We start from the raw sequence: 26,928 nt of genomic DNA, 5'->3' as shown, positions 1-26,928 counted from the left end.
AAGAAAAATATTACATAAAAAAAAACAAATCTTGTCAAAACAAATCAACTTCATTTACGTATCAAAGAGAATACAAATACTACGTAAGATTACGTATTGTAAAAACTGTTCAAAATAGTAAATTGGATTGCATTGATCTACACAAAAAACAATCATGTCGCAAACATTTCTTTTAGAACCAGATATAATAGCGGCAACTGAAAATGTAATGCCCGATCTAAATAACGATTTGGTTTTAGCGAAGAATTTTCTAAAGCAGCAAAGTGCTGCCACTGGAGACACTCTGTAAGCTGGCTTGTACCTATAACACTTTATGTACTATGGGAGTGTTTATTATAATTTTTATTGCATAAGTACGTAAAATACCCTTTGATAATTCTATAGGTACGACCACCTGGTCGACATAGTACACAAGATACTGTCCCAACAGCCGCCAGACGTGGTGGATAACTTCGAACAATACTCGTGGGCCGTGAAACAGGAGAAATTCCGACCGAATTTCGATCTCCTCAATGATGTGTATCTGTCGCCCCCGCAACTGTCTCTTGTTCGGAGGGTTGACGAGATGTTTAGGGTAAGAATAGATATTATTTACACAGTTTCATTTATCTAAGCAGATTGTAGTCCAGGGCCGAACTTAAGTACCCAGGCGACCCGTGCTAAAAATTCCCTTTCCTGGTGACAGTTTTTGTCTCAGGAAGCGCCCCCAATTCAGCATTCCACCTCCCCCTTAAGGCGGTACTGTTACTCTTAGTAGTTATGCCAAAACACCCCGGGATGGACGGCAGTTTGGCGTTGACCTCATGCTGCCGTTGACGCTGAGAGCGTCCTTCGGTGCGAGGGTGCTGGAGGGAGGGAGGGTGAGGGAGGGCCGCAAGGCGGCACCGCGCAGGGGCGGCCGCGGACGAAGACTCGGACCTGCTGTCTCGGGGAAGCCCGCAGTCGTCCCTTATGCGCCGCCGCCGGTTAACGCGGAGTTTTAGTTGGTAGGCCGTTGCGTAGGGACTTAGGTTAGGTTCATTGGTTAGGGACTCGGCCCGACCGCCACCCGGGCTGCTTCCATTGTCGGGTCGTAAAGCAACGGTTACCCCAACATAACCGCTCAGTCGCCCCCCGCGAAGACTGGGCGGTAGTAATAAGGGACTTTCTCCGCGAAAACAAAAAAAAAATCCCAAAACATAGGCACAGATACTATTGCTTGGCGATATCTAAATAATCATAGAAGTGATATCTACCCAGACGCAGTTTTGCATACGAAAATCCTACGACCTAGAACAGTGTTTTTAACTTCTCTCATTCATCTCAGTTGGTGGCGAGCAAGGCGCAGAAGGCAGATGAGATGGGTGAGGAAGAGCAAGAGTTGGATCTCGAGGAAGACAACTTCAAGCCGCGCATCGCGGACATGATCGATAACAACTTTTATTTCAGAGAGGTGAATATATCTAGTACTAGAACAACTATCTACCTTACTAAACTTAAGTACTTATTTTACTTCTTAAGAATCTACTTTATAAGTACTTAATATAATTGTGAATATCTGTGAATATGTTTTGGATATTTGTTGTTGATAATACAGGTACGCAGGAGTCAGTTCTTCGACGTAGGTACCTAGTTATTAATGATCTTACCAGGGGTCCATTAGTATCTAATATCAAAACTCGCAAATTTTATAGTACATACCTACCTATTTAGAATTGAATTTAGTGTCTTTGTTGAGCATTTGGACATAGGACATTATCTGATATAAACCAATGATAGATTAACTTCTTCTCTTCTAGTGTGGCTTCGGACTCCCGGACAGTGAATGCTACGCGGTCTACATTTCGTTGAACATGCTTGCGATTAAAGAGCCCGTGTCCACTGTGAGGTAAGAGAATTAAAAATCAATGCAAGATGGTGTCCTATATATTTTAGACATGTCTACGCGTACATACATCATGTTATACGTCGAATAATTCGAAAGAGACCAAGTCAGGTGCATAATGAAAAATATTTTTAGGTTCTTCGGCAAGATTTTCGGAACAAAAGCAAATTATTACGTCGCTGAAACAGATTTGACAATAGAAGAGCTTGATAGAAGAATTCGAGTATGAAATACTTTGTTTTTCAAAGTCGCTGGTGTTATATTAGAGAGTAGACATAAATTTGATGATAGCCTTTTGTAGGAATTTGAATTGAAAGACATGCCAGGGGAAGGCGAGGGTTTGGACGAAGCTCGAGCTCAAGAAGCAGAGGAACAGAAGGAAATAAGTGAGTTATAATAATAATAGTTCAATCATCTCCTTCTTAGTAGCGGTCCACGCGTTCACGCTCTGGCTGTATATTATATAACTGACTAAGTACCTACATAAAACGGAAGTGATTCTTTAAGTAATTCTTTACCATGAAATGACATCTATTCCATTTGACTTGACTGCCTCGGTGGCGTAGTTTTATTGTACGTGGTATAAGTATGACTACCGTGCTGAGGTCCTGGGTTCGAATCCCGGGTCGGACCAAAATAATTGTGATTAGGTTTTTTCATCTTAAAAATTACTCAGTCGCAGCTCGGAGTCAGGAAGTTGGCGGTGTGATACCCCCGTGCCTCAGAAAGCACGTAAAGCCGATGGTCCTGCGCCTGACCTCTCCCCAGTAATATCGGCTTGCCGTCTCACCGGACTATGAGAGTGAAGGAACAGAGAGTGCACTATAATATATCCTGCTTACCTGGCTGATTTCCGTTGAGATTGGCCGCCGTGGCCGAAATTCGGCTATTACGAGGTTATTCCATATGAATATAGGGCCGTTTCCCATAAACAATAAAAATAATAATCTTCGATTCGGACCTAAGAATAAAACATGTCAAAATACTGCTCTGATTGGTCCATTTTGGCGATGGTCGAAAAAAAATCAATTAGATTGTTTAATGATAATTGCGGTTAATGAACAAAAATTGGCAGAAATCACGAGATTTGATAGGTGCCGACCGTAAAACTTATGTGTTTTTCTAACAACAAAAGAAATGCGTAACCAATGACATAAAGCTGAAATGACGCATTCAGAAAGAAGGAAGAAATTTGATTCAATGAATTCCTGTAGCAATAGGTACTAATAAATGAACTGTAATAGTGGGAGAAGGGGAGGAAAAAGATGAGAAACCAAAGGAGCCAGTACCGCCTAAGCTGCCGCCGGAGCCAGTATCGACGTGGCAGCCACCCGCGCCGATACCCGTGGAGAGGCCGGGCCAGGGGGTTAACAAAAAGGTTGTTCTTGAAGAGATTTATTTTGTAAAGTAGTCTTTGAATGTTCCAGTCTATGAATGTTTACGTTCGACTGTTAAGATAGTTACCACTGAATTGTCTATTTCTGCCACAAAGGGGTAAGTATATCGTGGATAATTACATACGCTATGTTTTATCTCTTTAATTTGAACCCGTCGGATTATTTTAATAAGTAGCGCTGTCGTCGTATATTTGTCGTATATATTCAGAATTAAGTACGTATAATATTTTAGAATATATTTTTTACTACGATACACTTCAGCACAAGGGGTTACTTGATTTGCAGTATGCTATGAAAAGACCGATAAAGCGTTTATATTTTTTGTGATACTTATTAATTAGCATTATCTAACGATTACTCGAAATATAACCCTGACCTTATATGAGGTATGATACATAAATAAATACTTTAAAAGGAATGTCACAGGGTAACAAATGCTTCGCCACGCAGCGCTTTGTAATTCAAAGATCTGCATGGTGTTGCTGTTCAGTCATAGCGCTTGCTATCAGGCGCATTGCTTACTTTTATCATGTAGCTGTACTTATATGATAAGATTGGCTCTCAGAAATGCACGTAAATATAAATTTCCCAGGTGTTCTGGGTGTGTAACAACCCTGGCCAGCAGTGGATATGTCTGCCTGACGTCACGCCGGACCAGATCCGCGTCGCCAGGCTCACCGTGCGCTGCATGACCGGGGACTTGGATGCCGAGGTGGTGCCATACGGTTCTTTTACAGATTTCTTCTAGTTTAATAGCAGAACCTCACGCTTTAACATTTTGTTTTCAAGTTATTCTAAGTACATTACTTAGCAGTTGAAGTGATTTAGTTCATTTCTTAATATTACATATTATACGTAAATATCTTATTAATGAAAAGAATGCGCCAAGAATATTAACGAGTAAATCTAATTATCTTGTAACAAATGCATTTTTTGATAAGATATAAATTATGCGAAATTACCACTCAGTCCAGGTTCAACATATGCTTATCAAGGTAATGTAAGTACTTAGCAACGGAGTTCGGAGTCATAAATTAGCCGGCTTAGCCTAGGTTTTAAAGGTGTTCACTTTTAACGAGGTGCCAAAATATCTATAATATAAAAATCAATCGCTGAATGTGTTGCTAAGCGCAAATCTCGAGAGCAGCTGAACCGATTTCGCTAATTCTTCTTTATAATATTCCTTGAAGTACGAGGTTGGCTCATGTATCAATGGGTGAGGACTGAGCGTGGGGTTATCGTGACGTTTATTTCTTGAAATTTTTGCCCTTGCCCCGTGTTTTGGGGCGGCAAGGACCCACGCTAAATAACAATGAAATTCCTACCAGAACTTTCATTCCCGTTACCAGGTCCAAACATTCCCGCCATTCGAGGGTACGGAGCGTAACTACCTGCGTGCACAGATCGCTCGCATACAAGCCTCTACGTCCGTCTCGCCGCAGGGCTTCTTCACCTTCGGTTCGGGGGAGGAGGAAGAGGATATCGACTTGGAGGAGGGCGGTGGTATAATTCTAGCGAGTTTTAAACGATTTCAAATTTTCGTGCAGACGTTTCACGTCAGTAGCCGCTTTATCGAATGCGAGGCTTCGGACGGGAGATCTTTGAGGGGCCCTATTGTCCAATTGCCAAAGTAATGTTTATTTCATGGGCCCCTTATAAGCCCAAGCCTCTTGCCCCTCGGAAGACGTGGCCTTGGGTGGTAGTCCAGTTCTACATCCTTTAGGCCACCATTGTTGCAGGCAGATATCTAGGTAAGTACAGTTTATGGGTCTTGTCAGTCGTCTTGATAGCCGGGTAACCAAAAAGAAGTTGGATTTTATCTACCCTTTCGGCTGTGGTGTAGAGGATTTTCGATTACAGTATGTACTTCAGAGTCTGTTCTAACTTTGTAGGTATAAATAAATAGGCTTCCGATTTTCCACTTGTCACCCACGCGGATGTTAAATGCAACATTCAGCTGTGTCTGCATAGATCTTCCACATTTTATAGGTGACTTGGATTTCAACCCGAACCCGTTCTACCAGGGGCATGCGCTGAAGGACCTCCTGGATCCCAATCTGACGTATTGGGTGCACCACGGTCGACACATACTTAAGCAAGGGCGCACGCTTTGGTGGAACCCTAATGCTGGCATGGTAAATCCAGTTTATTCGCCGATTAGTTAGCCTAGTCATCGCGGATCAACTTCAAAAAGGGCATACTAAAGAGAGAATGGGAAAGTGTTAAATGCCTAGTAACGAATCATTTATACTCTACGAGCCTGTTTTACAACGTCTGATTAAATGCTGTTCATACTTAACGTATAAGCTGATCAAATACGAGTAACACACTAATCTATGTACCTAATCTGTATCCTGATTCCTATCAACACGTGTCAAAATCCATATCAGTGTATTTACGGATTCACTTTTTGGTTTAAGATTCATCCTCAAATATCGTAAATAAATTATGATATATGGAATTCTTTGCAAATTTAGGAGGAAGGTGTAGAAGAAGAGGAAGACGAAGGTCCCCCGCCCGTGGAGCCGGAGTCTGGACCTCCTCTCTTCACATCCTTGTCAGAGGACGCGAGGGTTGAGGGTCTCAGCGCGTGGAGCGTGCGCACCAGCAGCACACTAGTCCCTGACAGAGCCCTGGCCGTGCTGAGGAGTAATCTGTGGCCGGGTGCTGTCGCATTTGCTACTGCTGGGAAGTGAGTGACATGAATTGCTTGAAGGCATTGATTTTAATATCATGAGGATAGTATTTTTGGTAATGACTTGAAGATAATGTCCTAGAGTTTGTCTGATGATCGATCAGGATGACTGAATAGATTGTAACGACAGAAGAATTATGTGTGAATACTATATTCTCTACAATCCAAATTTCTAATAGGCGTGATTCGTTTTTCTACGAACTACTGTTTTATATCATTACAATAACAAATCTGAATCTGAACATCAGGAAATCAGAATGTATGTACATCGGCTGGGGCCTGAAGTACCAGCCGCCGAACTTCAGCCCTTTGCAGCTGCCGCGGCCGCAGGACGAGTACGTGGTCGGCCCGGAGGTCATGGAGATGGCGGACCCCACCTTCGCCGATGAGGAGGTACGCAAAGATTTAGGGACCTTCAAGAGCATATTCCTAAAATGCCACCAACTCTATCGATGATTTCTTTGCTATTCTGGATGTTTATGGCGGTGATAAGTGTAGGTGAAGCACTTGCCACAAATTTAATAAAAAAAAAAAAAACAGATCACCCCTTTATCTCCGCAAGTGTAGGTAGACGTGCAACTGGGTTACCCAGTTTTTACTGTGCAGTTTCAAGCCCATTGTCTGATGGAGACGAGGCTATCTTTATATAGGGCACTTATTCTAGACTCCGGACTGACACTAAGTCAATAATTTTTTCAAATATATGTAAGGAATCATGATAGCGTTGACTATGTAATTAGTGGCTAGGGACGTCTAGTAAACTATGCTTTGATAGTAAATTCTCAGAGCGTTTCATGCTAGTCTACTATATTCTGTTTCTTTTTTTTTGCTTCTAATGGAAATCTTTAGGTAAGGCCGAAATTCAGCAGTGGACTTTTTGTGGCTGATGATGATCTGTTTTTTAGGCATACCGCATTGCGCACCTGCCTCCACCACCGCCGCCTGAGCTGCCTGGGGAAGGGGAAGTATTTGGGGAAGAAGAAGAAATGGAAGACTGAGCATAAAGAAGATTGAGAGATAAAGATTTAGATAGAGTTTTGGTCTACAATGTTCTAAAATATTTCTCTTCTAGTTTTAGAGGTGTTGTCAAAGATCCATAGACAGAGAGAGGCGATAAAAGGGAGAGGGGATGTAAAGAGACAGGTATTGGCCGTCTAGTCGCATAGTCTCTATCCACATAGCTCATTCTCCTGGTGTAATGCTGATTAGACTAGCAAATCCTTGCGCAAGAATTTCAGATGCAGTTACACTAACAGCAATATTTAATAACATGCGACTCGCCGCAAGCCCTGCAAGCAATAAATTTGCAGAAGTCGGCTTGCCGAGATTGTGATGCAGATTAGAAAATATTTCGTTTTTGAACCCTCGGTACAACTCTAATAAAATTATTATTATATAGATAGTAGTGCATTTTTTATATTTTATGTTCTAGAATTTGATGAAATAAAAGTTAATTCAATATAAAAACACTTTATTAACAGCCAACAATCATTTTGCATTGCAAATGCACTCATTTATACTATAATTTACATACATATTGCATTCGATTGACATTATTTTAACTAATTTAATTTTTCTAGTTTAGTGGATTTATTATGACGAAATATGAACGTTTATTTCTTATTACAAGTGACTATATAATGTATTTGTATGATAAAAGCAAGACAACATTTAAAACGGTATAGTTTATTATATCTATCCTTAAAAGGCATTCATATGTAAGTGACAATCAGTAAACTTTTGAATAAAGTGATTTAAAGTTTTGATTTTAATAAGAAAATTCATGAAAAATTATTTGCTTTATAAAAATAAGGTCTAATAAAATATTTTTTAAATACAAAACCAAGATAAAATGATGTAAAAATGTCTGACAATTCCTAGTATTATGTACATATCAGAATTTCGGTACACTTGTCGTTTAGATTTGAATGTCTTTCAAGCAAAAGCGTCGCCAGCCGATGGCTCAGAGGGGGATGGCCCGTCGCCATCAGATAAAACATTTATCTATTTATATATAATTATTAACAACAGTACGTATTCCGTCGATTTCAATAAACTCCGAATGACTTTATTCGATCGCGAAAATTGATCAATCAGAATACTTTATTTTGATTGGTTCATTTTCGAAATCAAAACGAACTCTTGGTCCGAATTCACAAACGTTACTTAGCTAAGTACGGACCAATGAGATATGTCTGTTTCTCAATGCTACCGACAGGACAGCCTTCAAAGTACGTACGTATGGGATATAACTGAGCCTTGTGACTGGTTAATAATATGTCACAACTTAACATCAGTAGTCTGTCAGATAAACAGTTAAACAAAGCCAAAATAAACTATGTAATTATTGACACTGCGTTCGACCGCACTGTGAGTCCTAATAGTATTGTTTGTGAATACGGATGTAAGAAGATCGTTTATTGAAATAAGCCTTTAGAAATACATACAATTGTTACTAACACAGTAATATTGAGCTATGTTAATATCCTCATATATCGAACGCGTCACGAGTGCGCATGTCTTCGTGCTGTCAGTTCAAAAGCAACCCTACTACAAAGTGTTTCCGGACCATTTTTGTCATTAGTTAGCAGTGGCGAAGAGTTAAATTTTCCGAAAGGGAACGCGTCACAACATAAAATGTATAAATGCGGCCTGCAAGTAGTTTTAATGATAATTAGATTAAAATTGTGAAAGGGAAGCCGGCAGAAATCGGGTTATATGGACTTGTTATAATACTGCCACTGTTATAATTTTTTAACGAAATTATGTCAGTATAGTGTAGTGGCGTAGCGTCATAGAAGGGCCTTATAATCATTTTTTTTTTGTTAATACCATAGCCCCGTCTGACGCAAGAGCCAAAAATACGCAAATAAATTCTCCTATATTAATTAAAATATGATGTCCACTCCGCCGGGAACTGCGAGAATTCTCTAAAGGGCCATTAAGTAAAGATTCGCGCAAACAATTACAGTAACAGGTCTAAAACCAACATAGTGATGCGCAACGCATTCCGAGATTAGCTTGTGTATATCACATTCGAACAGGCCGACAAAATTGTGTCGACTGTCTGAGGATAATCATCTGTCGTTTATCATTTAACAACCTGAGACCTTTGGGTCACTTTGGCGTGTCCGTATAAATTAAACTGCTTGTGTGCCGTCAACACGCGCACTTGCGATGCGTTCGGACGATTATTTGATACAGTACTAAGAAACCGCAGACTTGCTAAGGATTTGGGCTTTGGGAAATAAACGACCAATTCCTCTAAATTTGAGGTAACAACAAATATCCATTATACATAATTTCGACTTATACATCTAGTTAAAATCATTGTTTCACTGAAATCGATTTTATTACGATAACAAAGATCGATTTTTGAAATCGTTACAAAATCATATTGTATTTATCTAAAATCGATTATGGAATTGATTTATTATACATAAAATTAGTTAAAAACGTCAATAGTAATAAAATTATTTTGTAAATTCACCAGTGTAAATGTGACTCAGGCAGGAGAACTAGGAGCTTCCTATTACGGCCCATGATATACGATCGAAATCTTAATCTTCGATGCGCTCCTGAAAATAAAACAATAAAAAAAGTCATATATAAGGATGTTTTGTGTTTCTTAACACGCAGACACACATGCATGCATGCAAGCACGCACGCACGCAGGCATGCACGCACGTACGCACGCACACGCACACACACGCACACACACACACGCACGCACGCACGCACGTACGCACGCACACACACACATTATGCGTTTATCCGCGAAGGGACAGAGGTGCATCTAGGCTATCCACTATTCTTCCCCGTGTTCTTACCTATACTGTTATAGGGGACGAGCTAATCGCCATATCAGGCAGAAGTCCCAAACTCCGAGCTTATATTGAGTTGAATAACCCAATATTCGGGATTCGAACCCATTATAAGTTAATTTTTGATTGTTAATTGAAATCGGCGTAAATCATTTTCAAACTCGGATTACTGTGTCCAAGCATCACCCATACAATAATAAAAACTTTTCATAATATCAATATAAAAAAATCTATTAAGGCTGGGATTAAATTCGGTCTCCCTATAATATATGTATATATCTTGTATTTCACAACCTTTTTAACTAACGTATTTTACTATAATTAAATTTACATCGTCTTATAATAACATAAGATACAGTCCGCGTGCAAGCTCCGATGAATCTTATGAAAAAATCCGCGGATGGATCTACGAGCAAAAGCTAGTAATCATTAAAATTCCTGTGCCTCTGGCAACATCTCAACTGCCAAATTACTCCATCAAATTAAACTATAACCTATAACATCCATATGATAATAACATCACCCTGTATCATATTGTATCTCACTGTTTGGAAGCAGCCTGTATTACTGAAAGAGTTTTAAGTTATAGCATATATTAACTTAAACATACATACCTCTGAACAGTCTGTATTGTCATTTCTTGTGTTTATGCAGCTGGGGCGCGGACATCTTCACTTTCCCTGGGAAGTTTCTTGCGATGTTTTCCTCCCTCACGGCTTTTAGGAGGTCCTTCTCGCGGGCGGTGGCTCCCGGGTCCTTGAGGAATACTTGGACCGCCGTTTTGGCCGCCTTGCCCCGTTTCCCCGTGCCTGGGGTCAGTTTCACTTTGTACCTGATTGAAGTATATTTAGTTATTATATCATGCAAGACCAGCGGTATTCTATTTTTAATATGTTTATTAAATATAAAACAATGAAAAATTATAATTTAACAACACAATATAATTTTAATAAACTCCGAGTGGCTAAAAGGTAAATACCCAAAGCTGTAGTGTTGGAATATAACGTTAGTCATAGCCAATTCTGTTAACATCATGATTTAATTAATAACAATGGTGATATACTGCCGTGGTAATCGACACAGCAGTACGTTAGAAAAGGCAGTATTGCTTTACTACATGATTAACTAGATTATCTTCCTCGTCCTAACTGCTGTTTATCAAACAAGAAAATGCATTTATTATTTACGATTTATGAAACTTAGATAGGAAGAAAATTCGTTTAAAATACATTCCAAATCAGTAATAAAGAAAATTGGCCGCCTTTGACTTACTGCCTTTTCGATTACCATGGAACTATGGCCTATCATCCCTTTATATACCATGTGAAATACCCAACTTCAAATATGCCGTTAACTTACTTGTAATTGAGCACGGCGGAGTACGGCGCGACGACCGGCACGGCGAACAGGAGCTCGTCCTCTGTGACCGGCACGCCTGTCAGCTGGTTCAGCAGCTCAGTGTCCACCGGCGGCCCTGGCTCCGGAGCCTGAACAAATATAACTCATTGTACTCCTACCCTCATTTCATTCCGATTTGTTAGCTTTAAGGCACGATTTAAGCAAGTGTTGCGGCGTAATGGTTGACTCCACTGTAGAGGAACAGATGGTTGCGCTCCTCTATGGAAATTTTGCCATTGCAATCCTGTATCGTCTGTCGCCATCTTGTGTGATTGCTGTGCGATATCACTACAGTTGTTACAGTTGTGTCAATGCATCAATCATGTTGCAGTTTCGGCGATGTTGACGAGATGGCGGTGTATGCACTTACGTACCGCCACACTTGCATTAATAGTTTATAAACAAAACACCCATGTTGTCTCGGTGGCTTAGTTATATTACGGTAGGACTGCAGTGCTGAGGTCTCGGGTTCGATCCTCGGGTTAGTCACAGTGATATTTGGTTTTTATACTCAGTATTAGAATTTGTGCTCGATATGGCCATAGGTCTTTGCCCCTATCACACAATCACCTTCGGGGATTAAGGCGTGAGTGTGTGTGTGGGTCTGAGGAACGGGGAGTGGACACAGGCCGCAGTTCCAAACCTCAGGGTGCGTATTTCTTACTTTTCCGAATTACAAATGGATAACTTGAGGGTTCCAGGTGAAAACCAGCGCTAGGCACACCTTGCCCGGACTTTAGTTGCTGAACTGGAACCTTTTTGGCAGTATCATGGGATGCATGGTGCTAAAACCCACTATGTATTTTTTTTTGTGTCTGCGTCCTAGTATATTGGGCGAATAAAAATTCTCTTTCTTTCTATAAACTTTGCTTTCTAACTTTAAATAAGAGCAATCATTGCTTGGAGGTTAAGACTAGAAATAGAATAGAGAAGTACAGTGGAGAGGAGTGATGGCACGATTGGTGCATATCCTGGGAAATACATCTTACTTCTCCCACCCTAAACTTACCTCTTGCTCTGGTTCTTCCACCTCCCCCTCGGAGTCGACCTCGATCAGCACCGGCGCTGGCTGCGGGATCTTGGGTCCTTTTTGAGCCGGTTTTACTTTACCCGCCTTCGCTGCCGCTTTCTTCTGCGCTTTTTTGCTGTCTTTGCCCGTGTTTGGCGCCTGAAAATACATAAAGAATCTATGCAAAGATGACCCTGATTTCTTTATCATAGACTGAACAATAATGTAGTTAAAAAATCAAAAAGGCTCATAATTGCATGGCACACCTTATCTACTTGGTCCATTGCATGGTACCTAGTCTATTTGAAGATTTTTCTAGCAATTATAGCAACCTTGTTTCCTGTAGTAACTATACCTGCAGGAGCAACATTCTGAGTGCCCTGTCCTCCTCGTCTTGGTCCTTGTACTTCTCCTTGATCTTCTTCAGTTTGCTCTTCTGCCCCCTCTTTAATCCCTCCTTCTTCTTTTCCTCTTTCGGCTGCTGTTTATTTGGTTTCTTTCCTTTGTTCGGTAGCGAGGGGAAGGTTGGCATCTTTTCTTCGTCTAGAAATAATAGGGTATTTTGTATTGTTAAAAGAATATGAAGCAGTTGAGAACATATATTCGATTTTCGAAACAAGACCAACATTTGAAAGATCTAAGTTTTACGGTACTTAAAATTCTTGTAGTTCCTAATGTCTACTACAGAAGATTTATATCGTATGTTTCACACTGTTGTCTCTCGGACAGGTTTGAACTAAAAGCCGGTTACTAGTATACTGATTTATTGGCACTGCGTCTCAACGCAGCATGTCCCTATAGCCTATGAACGTATACATATATAACACACACCAAAAGTATATTTATAATTTAAAACAATAAAGACAGAAGTATTTTAGTCTAGAGTTTTCGATTGTTTAGTAACTGAATCGTAACTCGGCAATAATTCATCGAACTTACCTTGGGGCGATGATTCCGACATGGTTCTGGATTGCAGTATCACTTTTCCAGTCCCGTGGTCCACCTGGAAGGGACATCGATAATCAAACAATCGGAATAAAGTTGTGACATGAATACAGGTGATTTATTTTTATTGCTTTATTGTTCGATTCGATCTGAAGTTAATGTTATTAAAATCAGCTATACAGTTGAAGTTAGTCACAATACGCATTTAATCCACTGCACTACCCTTTCTTTTTCTTTCTCGTTTTTATATCCATCCCATAGTTGTCTGGAAGACATTGCCTGGAGCGATAAGACCGCCATTGTGCCTTTTGTTTCTCTTTTCTTATTTGTATTATTTATTCTGTTTTTTACAATAAAGAGTATAAATAAATAAATAAACAATGGCTTTGCGTCACTCGTGACAAACTTCAAGCCGGTCGTGATAAGTGAATGATCTATAAGTCTATACCTTAACATGAGTGTTCGGGAAACCATCGTCAGAAGATTCACTATCAGACGCGCTGTCCTGATCTTCCTTCGTCCCTTGCTGTCCCCCTTCCTCTTCTTCATTCTCTACGTCACCTACGTCTTCTACATCTTTCTCTATCTCTTCTTGTTCAGTAGGAAGAGGTTCTTCTGAAACCGGATCTAATTTGGTCTCTTTCGGATCTTCTTTTGACGATGTATCTTCTGCAAATAATACATGATTTTAATAAGATTTTGCTTTCTACATTGGCACGGCCGTTTCCCTTGATCTAATAAGAAGTGAAATAGGGTTGAGAGAGGAGAATATCTTTCCGCAGACGAGATGATCAGATATATACTGGTTGATCCCGGAACGCGACACACTTACATGGGCCACTATAGCGGGACTTACATCTTGTGTACGGTGGTCAATTTCCTAATACAAAGATCTTACCATCTGCATGGTAAACTTAGGTGTTAATACAACTTACCATTGTCTGACACGAGGATCTCCTGTTCCTCCACCGAGTCCTGGACCGAAACCACCTCTGACCTGATGTCGTCTATCGCCATGGCCTTCCTTTCGTCCTTATGACGTTCCATACTGCCTTCTTCTAGCTGAAAATGTATTCGTCGTATATCGTCAACTGAACTGTATGTTTAGTCAGAATGAATTATAGGAATGGTTTTAATGATGTTACCTAGTCAATTGGTTTTGGGTAGAACATGGTGATTTAAGTACCATATAATACTGGTATCTATTAAGTTAAAGTTTACCTATTTCTAGAAAGTTCTTAATAGACTTGGAATAGAATTCAAAATAGACTTGGTTGAGTCAATGTGTATTGAGCTCTCTCCACTAACCCTGAACATGAAGGTGAAGCCCATCTGCAGCTGGTCGGGCAGCAGGTAGTTCTTGCGGCCGCGGATCATGAAGGAGCCGGTGGGGAGGTACTCTCCCGTGGGGGCCGACTTCGACACTTGGTGCGCGTACACCCACCACGCACGCGTCAGCACCTTGGCTTCCCACGCCACACTGTTATAGAAAAGGTTGAATATTATAGCTTGACCAGGAAAATAAAAATCCTCATCATGATGTGGTAAAATTAACTTTAAAAGGAAAAGCAAAGTGGTACCCTCAAAGCAGGTTTTTTATTTTTTTGGTCGGGTTATACTAGGTTTAGAATTGCAACATAATTAATAAATTTATAAATGTGAATAAAAATAAAAAAAAAACAGGTAAACAAGTAAGCAGTACAAAAATCCTGCTTATCCTGGTTTATTTATTTTACTTTATTAATGTTAACATTTTTTAAAAAACATGGATGTCTGAATATTTTTAAATACAGTACTAAATGGATTCTAATGAATTTTGGGACTCAAACCAACTCCTAGTGTAGGTTACTTTCGAATGTACAGCTGGACCTTTACTCTGGAAGATCATCACCCAAATGGAGCAGGAAGTCAATTATACAAAACTTCCCCTCATTAAAGATAGCGGCACGAGTCGTGAGCACACTCATGATTGGTCAGTTTGACATCCAACGCGCCGATGTTGCGCGGAATTGGTTCCTTACTTGATGCTCGTTTATTATTGGATGTGTCAATCGACTGCTGTATATTGAGTTGCTCGGGCACCACTCTTCGTCTGTGATCAAGACTCGTACACACACGTTACGCATTTATCCCCGAAGGGGTATGCAGAGGCGCAACTAGGGCACCAACTATTCGCCAAGTGTGTTCCGTCTCATGATGTGATAGGAGGCGAGCCTATCGCCACATCGGGCACAAATTCCAGATTCTAGGCTGAAATTGAGCAGAAAAATCCCAATTTAATTTTGCCCGACTCAGGATTCGAACCCAGGACCTCAGAGTGCTGCCGTACCAAAGACTCGTGCCGCTATCTATACCCACCTGTAGGCGACATTCTTAACCTTTTTGAAAGTCAGTTAAAAATAATTCACCGAAATGGACCAGAGCTATGCTTTCCATTACCAACCTAAGGGTTACGGAAGAAATAATAACATGTATGTGAGTAACCTGTACGCCACAGCAGCCTGCCCCGCCTCCGCCAGCGTGCGCGGCGGCGGCGCTGCGCCGGCGCACTTCACCACAACCGACGCGCCGCCCGTCACGTCCGCGTGCACGTATATATCATTGCCAACGAGGTATCTCTTCACTATCAGCTCGTTCTGCTGTTGGTCGCGACCTCCGATCACCTGCTCATTGTGATAGAGTTATGGATTTGATATCATTTCTTAGAAAGACGTACAGTGTAAGGCCAAGAAGTAAAAAAAAACTCACCAGGTAATTATCCGAAGATATGAACCAGTAGAACTTCTCGAACCAGTACGTTTTGCGCGCCTTCACGATGTTGGTGATAGTGTTGGCCTCCTTCAGAGTCTGCTTGGTCTTCCGCTCGGCGCTCTTCAACGCTTTGCCGGAAGACTCCAGGGTCTTCTGTTGTTTCTTGGCCGCTGAGCGTTTCTGATCGTAGTACCTTCAGAGTTTTAAGTCCGGGAAAACACGTTTGAGTTATCTAGGATTGCAATTTGAGCCTATAAGGTAAATAGGTTCGCCCTCTATCACAACATGGGACAGAAAAAAGGTTTTACCGTATTAGGGAGCTAAAAATGTTTGTTTGTTCATGGTATGAAGTTCTAACCGACATTAATAGTATAGTGCAATGTAATGTATTCAGTAAGTATGTATCTATGCTAGAATAATTTGGAATCAGACTTAGAACATTGCTGGTGGTAGGAAATATTTTATATCCCGGATAGCGACCACTGTACACAAGGTATTAAAATCCGCCATAGTGGTCCACGTGTGTCACGTTCCTGAACCAGTCTGTTTATATCCGGTCCAAACAGGCCGGCATAATTGTGTCGACTGCCGAGGAGTAATCATCTCTCGTCAGTCGACACTCTATTGGATTCTACACCACTTTAGCCATCAGGTGGAGTCTGGTCACTTTGTCGTGGGCGTATAGAAAAAAACATAGTAAACCCTAGTACACCCCAACTAGACCAGTCAAACCAAAACTAAAATGAAAAATGTATATATTTATAAATAAATCCCTATTACCCTTGGTCACGCCAACACGCGTGACCGGCTGGACCGATTTCACTATTTTTTTTGTTGTGTTTGTTATTGTCAGGAGAAGGTTCTTAGAAAGAAAACAGTTCAAATAATTGCGCGGAAAATTAGAAAATTTAAGAAAACTTAACGAAAATATTAATTTTATATAACTGTACAATTGTTTGTAATAGCTGTCAGCGATTGACAGAATGCGCGCTGCAAATTCATAGTTAAGATGGGACAACGTCTGTCGGGTCAACTAGTTATTTTTATAATAACCACTCACCTCCTCGCATTAGCAAACGCAGTCAGTCCCAAGTCAATATCCACCAGCATTGGCTCCAGTCTCTCCTCATCATCATTCCTCTCATTATCCTCATCATCATTCCTCTCATTATCCTCATCATCATCATTATCCTGCTGGTAAGGGTCTGTCAGCCACAGGGTGATGTGGTTCTTGTCCAGCTTGAGCTGCTTGATGCAAGACGCTATGGGATCCTTGTTGTCTTGCGCGGTTTTCACCAGGAGTTTGATGTCGTCCCAGGACATCTAAATAAATAAAAATTCTAAAACTGTAATGTCACTTTTATAAGCGCATGGTGATTTGTCTTATTAGTGGCATATCATTTCAATCAACAGCATATAAATTCAATCATCGGCATATTATTTTAATCAACGGCATATTATTTCAATCAACGGCATATTAATTCAATCATCGGCATATTATTTCAGTCAACGGCATATTATTTAAACGATCCGCATAATATTTTAATAATTGTTTAATGTAACACATATATATATATATTATGTGAGGTGGATGTGTTGTTGGTCGTCTCAATAAATAAATAAATACCGACCTGGTTGGCGAGCGCGGTCTGCACGGCGAGGCGCGCTTGCTCGACGAGGCGCTGGTTGCGCGCGACGAGGTCGGCGGCGCGGCGCCCGTGCGCCTGCGCGGCCGTCAGCGACTGCACGCGCTTGTCGTGGTCCTTGCGCACGTTCTGCAGCTTTTTCATCGCCTCGCGCTCCACTTGCACCAGCTACATGATCGGTATATCATCCATACTATTTGTGTATATACAAAACTTACAAATAACGCTTAATAATTAACTACATAAAAGCAAGTATACTAGGTATCTGCTATATAATTTTTAAGTTTATTATCTCTAATTCATGAATCATTTCCTAATAGCCAAACATTGCAACCATATTTGTCAATATACTAATCATAAATTCGTTTTTTAATCAGTAAGTTTAATGTATGCATATGAAATTTGAATATATGTACCTCTAAAGCAACATATATTACTCACACACTATTATATTGTCCCACTCACCTTCATATCAAGCTTCTGTCCCTCCAAGCCGCTGAAGAACTCATCAATAGCCCTGTCGAACGTGTCGAACTCCGCATACGTGGTGTCCTTGTTCTGCGCAAACAGCATGGGATGGAACTCTATGTTGGCCAGCAAGTGGTCCGGCCCGTCCGGCACAGGGTTGGGACGAGATTCTTTTTTCTGAAGTATAAAACCCTGGAACAAAAACAATTGATAAACATCACATCTTTATTTTGGAAACAGTAGGTACAATTAGGGCACCCGATTTTCACCATGTGTCCGACCCATGATGTGATAGAGGACGAGCCAATTGCCCACATTTAGGCATAAATTTCAGATTCTGGTCTACTGAATAGAAAAACTTAAATCACTTTACCCGATCCGGGATTTGAATTCGGGACCTGAGGTGTCCTACCGCACCCCTATACAACTACAACTACGGTATGGCATAAGAATTAAGAAATATTCAATTGATATTAATTGATCTCTTTTAGGCACATACATTTCGAAATCTAAAGAATTATGGACACAATGGAGGAGAATTTTGGACATTTGGAAATCACATTCTCTATTAAATCTACAAGCCACATATTTTCCGCGAAACAGTAGTACTATGTTGTAGAAAAATATATCTACTACCTCTGCTAACTATGTGATATGTTCATTGCATCAAAAAACTGTCAAAAATATCCTACATTTGGGGTTTGGATGCAAGATATCATACTCTTACCAGTCAATATACTGACATTGGCTTAACCTAGCGACAACCTTATTTTTTCAACTTAGCTTCTTGATCTTAGCACTTCTACTCACCTTTGACACTTTATCATGAGCCTCGTCCATCAGTTTCTCAGCTTTCTTTAAAGCTTCCACCAGTTTATCCATGTGTAATTCTGGATTGAATCCTTTATCACCTTCTTTAACCACTTTTGTAGTCCCTGACAAACCATTCTCCAGTAGAACATGATCTAGGACGGAAGCTCCACATTCTGAAACAAAAAAAAAATTGCAAGAATGCTTTTACATCAGTATACTATAAAAGACAATGGGTATAACCTGATCGTAAAATGATCATATAATGTAAGATGCAAGAAAATTATTAAATTGTTGTCAACTTAAAAGGAATAGGACATAGATAAAGCCAGCCTATTTTACAAGATTTGTTTTAACTTGCAATGTTTGTATTCAGGTGAAATCTTACAACTGAATTTTGCAGTTATCCTCAACCAATTAAGATAAAATATAGTACACACATTTTCTATGACCATGCATGGTTAGCTAATGTTCTAAATCCATTATGGCGGACCGCCAAATATAATGGATTAGTTATTTTTTGTGCACGCTCATGATATAATTATGAAATGGAAGAATATAAAAAACAAAATGACTACTCTAAATCTAATATGGCAGACCACCCAACATGGCAGACTAGTTACTTTTTACCCAATCCTATATTTTAATAGTAAAATTGGTTAAAGTACAACTAACAGATATAATATAATGGTTTGTCTTACCCAAATGTGGATTGAGTAACCTTTTAAGATTATCTCCGGGTTGACTCTTGGCGAATATTTCTTTTAATTTGTCGACGGACGGCGCGGCGTATGATGTTTTCGCTCTGTCTAGTGGATATTTTTCTTTTACTGCAAACCTGTGCAAGAACATAAATAAATCCTTATGTACATATTTTATTTATTATAGCATATCAAAGATATATACTGGTCTGATCCAGGAATGTGAATGAGCTAAAAGTAAGTGCGGTGTTTTACCAAGTATAAGGTGATTTAAAATATTTTAGTACCCTCCCATTCGAGTCTTTTTACCCGCCAATATATAACTTCTGTCAGCTCAGGGTTCAGCCTGATGGTTATATAAAAAAAATGTAAATTAAATCTATTAATTATTACATAATTCACCTCACAATATGACAATAGAGTTTCCTCTATCGTTGCACCTGTCTACCCCTTCGACGATAAAAGGCGTATGTTTGTACTCACCTTACTTTATCGCCCTCCACATGCGGTCGCAACACATTGAGAATGGTCCACTCATGGTCTGTGAGCACTATGTTACCCCTGTCGTATAACTCTAGGATCACGTGGTACGCCATCTCTCCGCTGCCGAACTGGAAGTCGACGATACGGTCCACGCCTATCTGTTGCAGTTTCTCTAGACGTTTGTTCTTTAAGTGTTTTCGGAGCTGTAAATTTTTTGATTTAATGAAATGACGGTTTTTTTATATTCATATTCCAATGATACATAACAAATTTTACCATGTAGTGTACCTAAAATAAGATCAGTCCAAGATAAAAAAGCTAAAAACCCTGCCCATCTTTTCATAGGTTTGGAATAAATGGTTGAACTACTAATTTGTCTAGCAATACAGGTGTGAACTATTCCCATATGTTCTGTCTATCGAACAATATTTACCTTCATAGTGAACCCAGATGGGGCCATACCCTTGGGCCATTCGAAAAGTGTTGTGTGAAACCGATGGCCAGAGTCCAGTAACAGGACCTTCTTCTCCTCGGACCGTTGCAGCCTGATCACATATGATTGGCTGTTTATGTCGTACACCTGGTTCACACGCATGCCTAACAAGCTGGAACAATATGCGAATAGGGTAAACAATAATAGCCTTGTAATAAAATATAATATATATCTCTCTTTTTCTTTATCATTTTTATATCCATTCCATAGTTGTCTGGACGACATTGCCTAGAGCAATAAAACCGCCGGTTGTACTTGTGTCTTTTTCGCTCTTTTTTTCTTTATATGATTTATATTGTTTGGTACACTAAAGAGTATAAATAAATAAATAAATAATAAATATAAATTGATAGTTGTAATTGTTTGCAACACAGCATGAAAGCAAATCTACTGATTATTCTTCCATCTATGGTAAGCGCGTGAGTGAGTATAGATGGCACTAGTGTACAAGAGAGAGAATATGATAAGGGCCGCCAATTTACATTTGTGTCTTTAATGATCCAGGTTATATCTGAGTGAATCCACCATCCCTCTTCACCGCACATCCAATTAAGGTGCAGTACTGCACTCAGTGATTATAAGTTAACAACTCCCAATATTATTAGAAGAAGAGAATTTTCCAGTCCTTCATCAATAAATTCAGTAACGATTGGTATTTTAACATTATCTTTCTTGGGACTATTATCTGAATTCTCTATTACTAATTACAACTGGCAAAATCAATATCATAACCATATAGAAAAACAATAGTCTGCATTTAATTATTTAAATATTTTTTTTTTTTTATACTGTTTGGGTATAAGGATCATTTATGTTGCTGAGTGACAACAAACCATTTTGAACCTTATATACAGGGCGCAATGTTCAATTTTATCAAACAGATTAAAACTGGAGAGGGCGATAACATGATATTAATCAGTTAAAAGTTAATTATGATGTAAACTGACAATTTAATAATGATGTAACGTTGAGCAATTACTTCGGGTTGCATTATTTTTTGTGCACAGTTTTAAAAACATGAAAATCAGGATCACCATCAGAAGTGCTTTCCAGTGATAAAAATTCTATCATATAAGTAATGTTTGTTGTTTTTATAAAAATCTTGCTATGTACCTATGTTTGGGGCGAAATATATTAAGGCAGAGCAAAGTTTTTAAGAACAATAAGAATATGATAATGTAATACAGGAATTAGTTTATTTCAGTATTGATGCTAGTGTACTGCATGTAATCATCACATTGTTATTTTTTAACTCATAGAAATACTTATTTTGTAATGTTCCTTATAATGTTGTAAAATAGTATTATGCATGCTGTGGTTGCCTTTGGTCTGAGTTGCAATTAGTTTTATTTTCTGATTGTTGTTATTATGGTAAACTTTGTTGGCAATCTTTAAATAATAAACTAATACAAATAACGCATATTCATAAAGCTAATTTAGTATTGAAGTGCAATAGTAGGTTAGGACTAATCAATTTTCTGCAATTTGTTTTTTTTTTATAATCACATAAAATGCTAATGCAAACTTACCTTTGCAGCTCCGTGACCATGCAAATTATATCGTAAGTACTAAATCTCGACTTCATATTGAACTATTTATATTCAGTGGTAAAATAATAAAAAACCCCACTGTGCCTACGTAAAACTTATATTTTATTTTGTTAACATTTGACATTTATAATGTATTTGTTAACTGGAGATAGGGATGCAGTGTTATCCAATTTGATTAAATTCGAATTCAAGTGTGCATCATCAAATAATTTTATGTTTATTCATTAGTAAAGTGATTTGAATCGTAATTTTTTTACGTAGGTGAAGTCACGAGCAACACCAAGTTTTATTATACTTTCTAGTAATAATTATCCTTCAAAATAATGAATTATCCAAACCGATAATACATGGTCATTCAAGAATAATTGAGCAAATTACCGATTCGAATCAAAATTCGTTTTTCCGTCTACCAACCGTATACATCCTTATTACTTAGCGTTGTTTGATAGCTGTGACATTTCATATTTTCCAAAGATAAACAATATTTTAGATTATACTAGCTAAAAATTCGTGGTGATGTTTTTAACGGTTATTTTATAAGAATAAAAAAAATATAGTATTTTGCAAATTATTGTAAAAAAAACAATTTAAGCAAGTAGCAGAGTATAATAGTAATATGACTAAAATTATTCTATGCACTTCTATGCTCTATGTCAAATGTCAAATTTATATGTCAAATGTCACATGCACATGTTTACAAAATTTTCAAAATAAATCTTATGTTTCAATTATTTGTTAGTTTCTTTTTTGTAGTTATTACACGATGGTGACCGATAATGCAGACTTGACAGACTTTAAATTGAAACCAATGAAATGTGAATTCAATTATCTCAGTAAATCAGATGGGTCCGCTATACTATCGCAAGGTAAAGACATGACAATAAATTGAAATTGTTTAATAATAGGCGTATAGCATATTCACTAGCATACCTGATGTAAACCATTTATTCCTTATCAATAGTGTCTTTGGATACAGATGGATTCCAGTGTGGGGTCGGTGTAAATTTCAAGTAAGTTGACTATGTTACAATTTTTTTTTATCCATTTCAGGTGAAACAGTAGCACTGGTGAGTGTGAACGGACCTCAGGATATAAAGATGCAGAGTCAGAGCATAGAGAAGTCCACACTTGAGGTCATCTTCAGCCCTAAGGGTGGAAAACCTTCAGTTGGAGACAGGTATTGAAAATGATATTGAAATCATTACTTTACAATAAAGTACTGTTATTTTTTTAATTCATCATCAGCCTATTGCAGTCCACTATTGGACAAAGGCCTCTCGCAATTGTTCTTATTTTTGATTGAGGCAAGTATTTATTAGCTTTGTCTTGGTACCCATATTTGAACCAAGCCTATGTTGGTGGTTCCCTTTTCCGCACTTAGCCCATAAAGTAGTCGGGCCATTGTGCGTTGAACTGAGCCTAAATGTATCAACTATTTTTAAATATTTGTTAATTGTTATTTGTTGCTCTCGTTCTAGGCTGACTAGGGATTGTTAATAAATGTGTCTTCAAATAAACATTATTGTATTAAAGGTACAAAGAGAATGTGATCAGACAGACATCCGAGACAGCCATACTGGGCTGTCTGTACCCACGCACAGGCATTACAGTCACTATACAGGAGTTAGAAGATTTTGGAGGGGTGAGTGGTTACTCATAAATTTGTTGGGTGAGGTACCAATGATTTTACCATAGAATGATAATGGTATTAGGTTCTGGAACCATATTATCATCATAGTGCTATATGCCAGTAGCCAGTGTAATTACTGGACATAATAAGACTTAACTTCTCATGTCTCAGAAAGTGGAGCGTAGTGGAATAACAAACAATACTTTGTAATTCAAGGTGTTGGATGGTGTTTCTGGGCGGTCATATCGCTTACCATAAGGCAAGCTTGTCTCATTATTAAAAAAAATGCAGTATGCCATAGTAAGTGCTATACTATAGTGCCATATTGTGAAATAGTTTAATAGGAGACAATCACTACATAATATAAAACAAAGTCGCTTTCTCTGTCCCTATGTGTAAAATCTTTAAAACTACGCAACGAATTTTGATGCGGTTTTTTTAATAGATAGAGTGATTCAAGAGGAAGGTTTATATGTATAACTAGCTTTTGCCCGCGGCTCCGCCCGCGTTATAAAGTTTTTCAGGCTAAAGTTTTCCGTTATAAAAGTAGTAGTTTCCCGGGAGCCTCTCAAACTGTCTCCATACCAAATTTCATCTTAATATGTTGGGTAGTTTTTGAGTTTAACACGTTCAGGCAGACAGATGCAGCGGGGGACTTTGTTTTATAATATATTTTTTAGAACTTTTTAAGAGGAATAATCCCGTCATACATCATTGTTGCATAACTTTAATCGTTTACGCAGCGCACGCAACGGAAGCTCTCAAAACTAATAATTTTTCCCCGTTTTTGCAACATGTTTCATTACTGCTCCGCTCCGATTGGTCATAGCGTGATGATATATAGCCTATAGCACTCCAGGAACAAAGGGCTATCCAACACAAAATGATTTTTTCAGTTGAAACACGGTAGTTCCTGAGATTAGCCATTACTGCTCCGCTCCTATTAGTCATAGCGTGATGATATATAGCCTATAGCACTCCAGGAACAAAGTGCTATCCAACACAAAAATATTTTTTCAGTTCGATCTGATAGTTCCTGAGATTAGCCATTACTGCTCCGCTCCTATTGGTCATAGCGTGATGATATATACCCCATAGTACTCCACGAACAAAGAACTATCCAACACAAAAATATTTTTTCAGTTTGAACCGGTAGTTCCTGAGATTAGCCATTACGGCTCCGCTCCTATTAGTCATAGCGTGACGATATATAGCCTATAGCACTACCCTAATAAAGAGCTATCCAACACAAAAATAATTTTTCAGTTCGAACCGGTAGTTCCTGAGATTAGTCATTACTGCTCCGCTCCTATTGGTCATAGCGTGATGATATATAGCCTATAGCACTACACTAATAAAGAGCTATCCAACACAAAAAGATTTTTTCAGTTCGAACCGGTAGTTCTGAGATTAGTCATTACTGCTCTGCTCCTATTGGTCATAGCGTGATGATATATAGCCTATAGCACTCCACGAACAAAGGGCTATCCAACACAAAAAGAATTTTTCAGTTTGGACTGGTAGTTCCTGAGATTAGCCATTACTGTCCCGCTCCTATTGGGTATAGCGTGATCATATATAGCCTATAGCACTCCACGAACAAAGGGCTATCCAATGCAAAAAGAATTTTTCAGTTTGGACTGGTAGTTCCTGAGATTAGCCATTACTGTCCCGCTCCTATTGGGTATAGCGTGATGATATATAGCCTATAGCACTCCACGAACAAAGGGCTATCCAACGCAAAAATAATTTTTCAATTTGGACTGGTAGTTCCTGAGATTAGCGCGTTCAAACAAACAAACAAACAAACAAACAAACAAACAAACTCTTCAGCTTTATATAATAGTATAGATAATAACATCCATTAAATAGTCAGCATTGCACCCGTGCGAAGCCGGAGCGGGTCGCTAGTAGTACATAAATAAATATTAACAAATAGCAAATTTAAACATTGCCACAAAATTTACCACTAAAATAATACTACTAATTCCAGCTCCTGTCCTGCTCAGTGAACTGCGTGTGCCTCGCTCTCCTGAACTCAGGCGTGGCCATGCGGTGCGTGTTCGCGGCGGTGATGTGCGCTATCGACGACAGCGGGAACATCACCCTGGACCCCGGCGCTGCTCAGCTCGAGACGGCGCGGGCGGTCATGAACTTCGTGTTCGATGGACGGGACAGAAGTCTAATCACTGGTGCGTGATCCATGTATGATTTCTACGGTATTAAGCAAACGCAAAGTTACTGTGTAGAACTAAAAGTTACTGAGTATGATAAAAAGTGATTGAGTGTGACGGGAAGTTACTGAATGTGACTAAAGAATTAGAGTGAATAAGTTATTGAAAGTTACTAAGTATAAAAGTTGCTATTAGGGTGTTTGCGTTTATATGAGCTTTGTTTACCCTTGGTTAACTGTAGCTGAGTTGCTGAAAGGTTAACTGGGTAGGACATCCAAGTGACAGAATTATTGCTAGGATATGAAAAAATAATGGTTAGATTGTTAGTTCGCTGCGACTACGCATATCCATAATCGTTGATAACCCATCCTCTCCCAGTGACCGTCCTGAGCCGAGGTTCGTAACGTTAGTGGGTTACCCTCAGCATGGTCACTTCATTTTCAAGGGTTGCGAGCGCCTAAAACGCTCATCCAAAAGACCGGTACAGTTGTATAGGCCGACTTTTGCTAGGCTAAAACACGTAGGGTCAAGCTACAAAAGAAAAAACATATTTTTGTTTTCTATTAGCGTAAATGATTGTAGCAAGGCGTCTTGGCTACAGCCTCTAGACCAGGGGTGGCTAACTTGGTAAGACCCAAGATCTACTTTTCACTGATGATACTCTATGCGATCTACCAAGCTACATACATCTTGGAATCTTAAATGAAACAACATAGTTCAGTACAAAATTTATTATTATTTTGATTAAAAAATGATACAAGACGATGCGTGCAGCAGTTAGTGATTAGGTATGTTACGCGGTCTGTTCTACGTATTTATATTTTTGCCTTGCCACGATCGACTGGAATTGATGTCGCGATCGACCGGTTGGCCACCCCTGCTCTAGACGTATCAACCTTTGTTCTATAGAATACCAATGGTTTTATAAATGTATTGTTTCAGGATTTACGGAGGGTAACTTCAGTGAGGATGCGTACAGAGAGGCATTAGAGAGATGTCGGGCCGCTAGCGAGCTCGTGTTCACCTTCTACAGAGATATTGTCAAGAAATATTCTAATGTTATCGGATAGTTATTATATTGTCTTTAGAA

At 39.1% G+C, this 26,928-nt stretch overlaps 3 protein-coding genes across 3 annotated transcripts; 2 read left to right on the top strand and 1 right to left on the bottom strand.

The window, feature by feature from the left end:
- Window positions 1-10: 10 nt before the first annotated feature.
- On the top strand, window positions 11-7,375 carry LOC115449260 (radial spoke head protein 6 homolog A). The gene is made up of 13 exons (XM_030177037.2): window positions 11-285; window positions 385-574; window positions 1,307-1,432; window positions 1,779-1,867; window positions 2,000-2,087; window positions 2,166-2,250; window positions 3,109-3,242; window positions 3,854-3,973; window positions 4,611-4,764; window positions 5,251-5,396; window positions 5,739-5,953; window positions 6,205-6,349; window positions 6,862-7,375. The coding sequence occupies exons 1-13, from the start codon at window positions 155-157 to the stop codon at window positions 6,952-6,954; spliced, it is 1,716 nt and encodes a 571-aa protein (XP_030032897.1). The 5' UTR covers window positions 11-154; the 3' UTR covers window positions 6,955-7,375.
- A 35-nt stretch (window positions 7,376-7,410) lies between these two features.
- On the bottom strand, window positions 7,411-22,222 carry LOC115449256 (nuclear export mediator factor NEMF homolog). The gene is made up of 19 exons (XM_030177025.1): window positions 22,014-22,222; window positions 20,425-20,596; window positions 19,992-20,194; window positions 19,509-19,645; window positions 18,808-18,983; window positions 17,995-18,189; window positions 17,515-17,697; window positions 16,944-17,206; window positions 15,881-16,076; window positions 15,617-15,795; window positions 14,441-14,612; window positions 14,068-14,194; window positions 13,581-13,801; window positions 13,127-13,190; window positions 12,543-12,730; window positions 12,188-12,346; window positions 11,140-11,267; window positions 10,395-10,612; window positions 7,411-9,534 (listed from the first exon to the last, which is right to left on the bottom strand). Exons 1-18 carry the CDS (start codon window positions 22,067-22,069, stop codon window positions 10,414-10,416), a joined length of 3,018 nt encoding a protein of 1,005 aa, XP_030032885.1. The 5' UTR covers window positions 22,070-22,222; the 3' UTR covers window positions 7,411-9,534; window positions 10,395-10,413.
- Window positions 22,223-22,678: 456 nt separating this feature from the next.
- LOC115449250 (exosome complex component RRP46) lies at window positions 22,679-26,928 on the top strand. The gene is made up of 5 exons (XM_030177010.2): window positions 22,679-22,900; window positions 23,085-23,211; window positions 23,568-23,676; window positions 25,658-25,856; window positions 26,781-26,928. The coding sequence occupies exons 1-5, from the start codon at window positions 22,798-22,800 to the stop codon at window positions 26,906-26,908; spliced, it is 666 nt and encodes a 221-aa protein (XP_030032870.1). The 5' UTR covers window positions 22,679-22,797; the 3' UTR covers window positions 26,909-26,928.

Source organism: Manduca sexta, chromosome 13 (assembly GCF_014839805.1).
Source record: "Manduca sexta isolate Smith_Timp_Sample1 chromosome 13, JHU_Msex_v1.0, whole genome shotgun sequence".
In the NCBI taxonomy this organism is placed as follows: domain Eukaryota; kingdom Metazoa; phylum Arthropoda; class Insecta; order Lepidoptera; family Sphingidae; genus Manduca; species Manduca sexta.
This window is presented reverse-complemented; position numbering and strand designations above follow the sequence as displayed.

What these genes read in the sequence shown, in the direction of transcription:
- LOC115449256 (XM_030177025.1), bottom strand. Translation starts at nt 22,069, where the DNA reads ATGAAGTCGAGATTTAGTACTTACGATATAATTTGCATGGTCACGGAG. An exon ending in GTTACTCAATCCACATTTGG is followed by an intron (nt 18,984 to 19,508) that starts GTAAGACAAACC and finishes TTTTTGTTTCAG; the next exon opens with AATGTGGAGCTTCCGTCCTA. An exon ending in GACAGAAGCTTGATATGAAG is followed by an intron (nt 17,698 to 17,994) that starts GTGAGTGGGACA and finishes CCGATCATGTAG; the next exon opens with CTGGTGCAAGTGGAGCGCGA.
- LOC115449260 (XM_030177037.2), top strand. Translation starts at nt 155, where the DNA reads ATGTCGCAAACATTTCTTTTAGAACCAGATATAATAGCGGCAACTGAA. An exon ending in CCGGGGACTTGGATGCCGAG is followed by an intron (nt 3,974 to 4,610) that starts GTGGTGCCATAC and finishes TCCCGTTACCAG; the next exon opens with GTCCAAACATTCCCGCCATT. An exon ending in CCACCTTCGCCGATGAGGAG is followed by an intron (nt 6,350 to 6,861) that starts GTACGCAAAGAT and finishes TCTGTTTTTTAG; the next exon opens with GCATACCGCATTGCGCACCT.
- LOC115449250 (XM_030177010.2), top strand. Translation starts at nt 22,798, where the DNA reads ATGGTGACCGATAATGCAGACTTGACAGACTTTAAATTGAAACCAATG. An exon ending in GTCCGCTATACTATCGCAAG is followed by an intron (nt 22,901 to 23,084) that starts GTAAAGACATGA and finishes TATCCATTTCAG; the next exon opens with GTGAAACAGTAGCACTGGTG. An exon ending in AGTTAGAAGATTTTGGAGGG is followed by an intron (nt 23,677 to 25,657) that starts GTGAGTGGTTAC and finishes TACTAATTCCAG; the next exon opens with CTCCTGTCCTGCTCAGTGAA.